The 7,150-nt window shown below is 34.3% G+C and overlaps 1 protein-coding gene across 1 annotated transcript; it reads right to left on the bottom strand.

Annotated features, from left to right (window-relative positions):
- Positions 1 to 368: 368 nt before the first annotated feature.
- LOC21391628 (myb family transcription factor PHL7) lies at positions 369 to 3,866 on the bottom strand. Its single transcript, XM_010096945.1, has 6 exons — positions 3,758 to 3,866; positions 3,545 to 3,621; positions 2,043 to 2,082; positions 1,844 to 1,901; positions 1,613 to 1,682; positions 369 to 785 (listed from the first exon to the last, which is right to left on the bottom strand). The coding sequence occupies exons 1-6, from the start codon at positions 3,864 to 3,866 to the stop codon at positions 369 to 371; spliced, it is 771 nt and encodes a 256-aa protein (XP_010095247.1).
- Positions 3,867 to 7,150: the final 3,284 nt, after the last annotated feature.

Here is a 7,150-nt window from a genome sequence, read left to right as displayed (position 1 = left end):
TATAAGGAGATTTACTAAACACTAAAATTAACTTCAATTACAAGCAGAAGCTGATTTTGATAGAAAAAAGCAATACCAAACTAAGCCATTATCCGGTTTGTATACTAAATTATATATTTAAATATATATTAAAAAAAACTTTCAGATAAGTATACAAGTATTCCACAAAATGAAATATGTCTTATTATAGGAAACCGTAGTTCTCGTAGCGGTGGAAATATTTCCGTTGCTATCACGGCCTTTAAGCAATTGGTATAAGAGAGATGAACTCTGAATTGCGCGTAGAACAAAAGGCCAAGACAGCAACAAAATGCTCCTCCATTTTATTCAGAACAATACAGTAGTATAAAGATCACACGATATATACTTTATAAGAAGCTCGGCAATGGTAGCGATTGGATCCAATATTGAAAGTTGGTATCATCCTCTGGCTGGAACATATAACTCTGACCATAAAACTCAGAGACAGAGTCAAGTGGTGCAGGATTAAGTCTCGGAGATAAAGTATCACCATCTTTAACCCTAAGTCTCTTCGGAGCTTGAAATGTTCCTTCTTCATGGTACTCTATTTCTGTCTTGTCGGCTTCTGAATCGGATTCGCATTCCTTTGGCAGCTTTGACTCTGAATTGTCCTCAGAAAGAGATGGCATGGATATGAGACTACCATTAGACTTGCTAGGAATATTTGTACTGCTTGCTTTCTTAATGTTGGTGTGCTTTCCTTTTGTGATTCTCTGGAGGTACCTTCCTTGGGCTTCCATTTTTTGCTTCAGGCTCTTCTGCATCTGAAGTATAATTTACAAAACATGTTAAAGACTATCCTCTAGAACACACACATATATAATTGTTGAGCTGCCGCATATATACGGTACTCATCACCGTTGATGCTCTATAGTATTTTAACGATGTGTATAAATATACTTTTTACAATGATATACATAAACATAGATATATATATATATATATATACATGGCTATTACTGCTCATGTATTGTTCTTTCGGCCATATCTTTAATAGGGATTGGTTACACCTACGATTGAATCTTGTATCAATCATTATGGTCAGGACCATTCGGAGGAAGCTCCTTGACTTGGACAGGACATTTAGTGGGCATTGCTATATATTCTTAGATCTAGGGAGAATATGTTCGATGGAATAATTTTTTCAACGTATTGTCGCATCCCCAACTCCAAGGAGTAGGCCAACTTATTACAGATCAGTGTAATCTTTATGCTCAAAACCAAAACTCTATATTAAGTGGTCGTTTATTTGGTATACCTTCCCAAGGAGCAGAATACCCCCACTGGGGACTGACATTAATTCATAGAAAGCTAATATTGGAGTATCAATTATGAATGAAAATAAGAATCAATCATAACCTATTAGAAACTGGAAAGTACGTATAACCTTATTTTTTTTTTTTTTTTTTTTTTTTTTGAAAGGCGTATAATAAACTTGGTTAACGAAATATTGTGTACCTTATAAATGCGGAAAGCACGTATTAATGAAAGAAATTACAGTATATTGATATGTAGAAAGGACTTTCTTTATTAATCTTTTTCAAAATATTTTCCCTAGCTATTTTTCGTACTAGGAATTTAGAGAATATACCTCAAGCTGATCGTTCAGTTGCCTTTGCACTTCCATCTGCATTTCTAAGGCTTCTTCGAGTTGTGCAGCACTACAAAAGCATTGAAACCACACACAACACAACTTGAAACATAGATGAAGCTCCAACATAGTTTCCATAAAAAATAATGACCCAACAATATTTTATAGAAAATTATTGACAATGAAACGAAAAACATCCAAGGAAAGGGACGAAAGACATTGAGTACTCACGATGTCGTACTGAAATTTGGCAATATTTCTGACATATTTTTCTTCTCAAACTTCCCTCCTGAGGGAAAAAAAAAGGAATTAAACTTGCCTATAAGATAGTGCAGATATTTACACTAGAGAAGCTATCATAGTGACCATCAATATTAGCATATTTAATTTGAATCTGAAATGTGAAATTTCTAGAGTTGAGGCTACTTACTGCTGTTTGATTCCGGAATAAAGTTTGCAATCCTGTACTTCTGAAATATTGCAAAGGAAAAGTACTTAGCATTACATGAATGAAAAATTAAAACAAAGAGTACGCCCAACGAATAAATTTTTTTACAAGATATACATATGTATATATATAGTTGTTGATATATTAATTAATCAATCATATATATACACAAGTTTTCAAAATATTTTTTTTTTTTTTTTTGTCGCTTTCAAAAATAAGATGAACAAGTACTTGTCCGGCCCATTGAATTTCATTTTAATGAAGTAGCTTTAAAACTGTAATTAACAACAATCATGGAAGTGGTGTAACCCAACCCCCCTCCCCAAATCCACCAAACAACAACAACAAAAAAACAAAAACAAAAGCAAAACAAAAAAGTAAATTGAAATTTTGAAAAAAAAAATGGAAACAAGATCATGGCTAAAGATACTTATATAAGTTTGTCTCAATTAAGTTTACTCCATACCAATTTTGATAACCCATTCGTTTGATTCTATATTTTCATCAACATCTCTGATGAATAACAATAACACTCATTTAGTTTTTCTCTCAACTGGAGTCCCTAAAAACAATAGATATGTGTGCGCGCGTTATTTTATTGTGGAATTAATATTTTCACTCACCGACAAAGTAAATATAATTTTCAAACAACTAACACCATGACGTACGTCATACTCAACTATTAGTACTGTTCTCCCATTGGTTTAGTTACAAGAAAACTGCTTATTATTCTTTATCAGAAAAACATATTGTTGTTCAGCTAATTGATGATACGAAATTAATTAGCGTATTGTTGTTCAGTTTGATGGTGCGCAATTAATTAGCTTACTATTGTCTTGATCATGGGCAACAATTAAAACTGATCTGTGAGAATATATAACGTCAACAATATATTGACCGTCGGAGTTTACCATATATCCTTCCATGACAAATCCTAAAGTTTTCGCTCTTTTTGGTAGCGTAAAGCTAAAATATTTGTTATCTCGATAATATATTGTTTATGATATATACACAATTACATATCGATATCAATAAAGAACAAAGACTTTGAATGAAATTTGTGATCATCTCATAGCGAACAAATCTCGCCTGCAGAATAAAGCTTATAGAATATATTTACAGATCAACTCTTAAGGGAAGAAAAAGAGAGAATTTTATTAGATCAAGCGTAAGACTTTTCCTATCAAGCAATTTCCATCTCTATAGCTAGCTAGCTCTAAACACTAATCAGATCCTAACACAACTGGATTGGCCTAGTAGTATACGTACGGAAGTTCAAAAGATGGATGGATCAAAATATATATAGTTTTTTTTTGGAGGATCAAAATATAATATTAACCATTAACAGAGAAAAAAGAAAGAAATTTGAACATCAAACAAATATAAAGTACTAATGAGTACGTAGCCCTTTTGCATACACATAGCTTATTTCAATCAAAACCCTACACTAAACAAACATGTAATGGATTATATATAAAGAGAACCTGCAAGTGGCTTTTAACATGAAAGATAGTCAAGCCAGGAATGCTCATGGCCTTCAAGATTCCCTTTGGTGTTGCCACTGCGAAGCAAAAAACACATGAAATAACATGAAATAAAACATGTATATATATATATATATGTATATGTATATGTATATGATAGATCCAAATGAATCACTCATGTTTATTAACCTCAACGAAGAAAGATATACTTACTATCAGGTCCCCCAAGCCTAGTAACTGCCTCCACGAAGCGATCATGTAGTTCTTGTGTCCAACGAAGGCGTTCTTTCCCACAACCATGATCTGACCCACTCCAACCCATTTTTGCACGAGCAACAAGTTTGAAAGGGGAAGAAAAATGGTAGACGGACAAAGTAAAGACAAATACACTTGGAGACAAAAAAAAAAAATTAAATTTCCCTTAAATAAAACCTTTTAAAAAGAATTTCAAGGTGGTGATGTGCTCTATGGTACTGGACTTTCTAGGTTTTGGATTCCACAAGCTGTCTCTAATTGACTGTCTTTAGCTGTCGGAATAAACTAGGTGTTCCCATTAAGAGTCCAAAAAACAAATATTAACATGCTTAAAAAAAAAAAAACTAGTTATAAGTTTCTGTGGATAAATAATTTTTACGTAATAATCAAGGATTTCAAAGTTTACAGGTAAATTTGTTATCGATTAAGATGTACATGTTATTGCTTGAGCCGATCTCTAAAACTTTTGGACTAGATAAATCCATTTGACGTATGACTTCCTTTTTTTTTATTTAGTATAACTTGTAAAATAAAAATTTGATTTGTAGTAAATGTTGAGGCAGTAAATAGCATAGTTATTTTCGTTAGTAAATGGTGCGATTTTTCTTTTTTTTTTTTATTCTTTTACAAACTAATTTCTGATTTTAAAAGTCCAACTCTAACTCTATCCCATCTCTATCTCCTCTGTTCTGCCGCCACCAGAACTCACGCCCTAGGGTGTCGGAGATGGGCTCAATACTCCTGGCATGAAGTCGCTGAATCTATTCTTCGTCGAGATCGAGGATAGATAGCTGTTGGTGATGCGCGTGCATTGAAGTGACCCAAGATCTCCTTTCTGTCGATGTGAGATTGGAGATTTTCAATGGTGATCTTCATCTCGCGATGTGTATCGTCAGTCAGGGAACGATGCTGGTGCCGGTGCTGGCATCGACAGAAGAGAGAAGAGAGGGACAGATCGAAGAGAGAGATAGAGAGTGATAGATGGAGGGGAGAGATGGAAAGCATGGAAATGAATCTGGTTATAAAAAGGGTTTTTTTTTTTATTAATTACGAAAATTCCTCTTCAATTATACCCATATAACACTTTACTTCCTAATATTTTCTTTTTAAAAAATGAAATGTTAACAAAAAACTCCCTCTGTTAAGCTTTTTTAAAGGAAATTGACATTGAATTTGTTATTTTGAGTATTTAGTAGCCTTGTATTTAAAATTTTAATTTGAATTTAAAATTAATTTAAATTTGAACTTTTAATTATGATAAATCCATTATTGATTAAATGTAAGTTAAAGATTTCATGATTTTTTTTAGTAGAATAAAAAACTTTATGAGATTTTTAAAAAAAAATTTAAATTAGTTTAGATTTAAATTAAATTTTAAACTATAAGATTATCAAAATACTCTCAAAATAGTAAATTAAATGTCAATTTTAGTTAAAAACCTAACGGAGATGGTTTTTTTTTGTTAATATTTTGTTATTCAGGGTGAACAGATATTATGTTTTAAATATCATGGGTAAAGTGTTATGGGAGGTATAATTAGTATTTTGCGATTTAAACTAATGTAATATTTTATTAGCAAAAAAACTAAAATGTGATTTAAACTAATCTAATATTTGATTAGCAAAACAAACTAAAATGTGATTTAAACTAATCTAATATTTGCTTAGCAAAAAAAACTAATCTAATATTTTTTATACTTTTTTTAACAACTGCTATTAATTTTTGAGAAAATTTATGATATAATATATGATTTTTAGGAATTAATGCAATAAGCGGCACCATTTTTTAATGAATATTTTATTTTTTATTTTTCTTCTTTATTTTCATCTTTAAAAAATATAATAAAATAAAAACGACGTCAAAAAATAATAAAATTTCAGCGACATGATCCTTAGGCGTGCCAGACAAAAATGGCCACAAAAAATGACAAAAAAAGTAAAACACTGTTAAAAAGCCCCCGGCCCACGTAGTGGGGCAACCAAGGGCCAGCTTAGGCGCCGGGATGGGTTAAAAATTTTTATTTTTATTTATCGTTTGCATTCTAAAATTCATAAATGATTTTTAGGAATTAGTGCAACAAGCGAAACAATTTTTTGATGAATATTCTATTTTTTATGATTTTCTTTATTTTTCAACTTCTAAAAACAAAATAAAATAAAAATGACGTCAAAAAATAATGAAATTTTACAGACATGATCCTCACATTTTTCTAGCTATGCCAAAAAAAAGACCTTAAAAATGACAAAAAAATATAAAATGCTGTCAAAAAACCGCTGACTCGCGTAGTGGGGCGCCCAGGGGCCAACTCAGGGGCCGTGATGGATCAAAAATTTATATTTTTATTTATGTCTTGCATTCTAAAATTAATATATGATTTTTAAGAATTAGTGCAACAAGCGGCACTATTTGTTTATGAATATTCTATTTTTTTTATGATTTTTCGTTACTTTTCATCTTAAAAAAATATAATCAAATAAAACGACGTAAGCCACTCTCTCAACGACTCGTTTGGCTTCTGGTATAGCGTCGTTAGATTCTGCTTTGGGAGGACATATTTTTTAACCCCTATGAACTGGAGGGAAAATGCTTCCTTCAACTCATCCCAGCTTGAGATAGAGTTTGGCTTCAGCGTCCGAAACCATCTTTGAGCAGAGTCCGTTAAATGGTTCCGGAAGGCTCGGCACATAATCGTCTCGGCATACCCATGTAAGAGCATGTGCCCTGCGTACATCTCTAAGTGATCGTCGGAATCCCCTCGACCATCATATGGTGGGATCGACGGTGACCTGTATTTATCGGGGAGAGGTGGCACCATTATTTCTGCGGTAAATGGATGGTCGTGTGTGCGACTAGGCGTGATGTCGAGGTTTACCACCTCGGCCACTCGCCCTATGTTTTTTTTTAGGCCGGCGACGTTGCTCGTGAGTTTTTACTCTAGGTTGGCCATACGTTCCATAATGGCGCGCGCATCTTCTGCCGAGATGGCTGAGCTAGCTACTCTCGATGCCTCTGCCCTTTGGACGTTGGGTCCGCCCCTTGCCTACCCGCCTGCCTGTACTGACCCTCAGTCTCCCGGTGGGTTTCGTCTTGGGTTCTGGGGTAGTACCTCGGGGTTCCCCAGGCCTCTCGCTATCTGGTCCTCGGGAGCCCGGAGCTCGACGGCCCTTAGACGGCTGCCGGAGGATTGGGAAGGTCGAGGCCTAGGATGGCCTCTAGGATTTTCACTGTCCCCGATTCCTTCTAGGTCATGTTGCCGGGGTTGTGGTTTTCAGCCATGGCAGCTCCCAGCGGCCTCGGGGCGTCTTCTAGAGGCGGCATAGAGTTCCTTCCGTCCAAGCACTCGACTACGGC

Source organism: Morus notabilis, unplaced genomic scaffold, assembly GCF_000414095.1.
Source record: "Morus notabilis unplaced genomic scaffold, ASM41409v2 Scaffold1499, whole genome shotgun sequence".
Lineage (NCBI taxonomy): Eukaryota > Viridiplantae > Streptophyta > Magnoliopsida > Rosales > Moraceae > Morus > Morus notabilis.
The sequence above is the reverse complement of the archived record's forward strand: the minus strand, read 5'-3'. Positions and strand labels throughout refer to the sequence as shown.

Coding starts and splice junctions, on each gene's coding strand:
- LOC21391628 (XM_010096945.1), bottom strand. CDS start 3,866: ATGGGTTGGAGTGGGTCAGATCATGGTTGTGGGAAAGAACGCCTTCGT. Junction 1,902..2,042: donor TATTCCGGAATCAAACAGCA/GTAAGTAGCCTC, acceptor TTTTTCCCTCAG/GAGGGAAGTTTGAGAAGAAA. Junction 786..1,612: donor AACTGAACGATCAGCTTGAG/GTATATTCTCTA, acceptor ATTATACTTCAG/ATGCAGAAGAGCCTGAAGCA.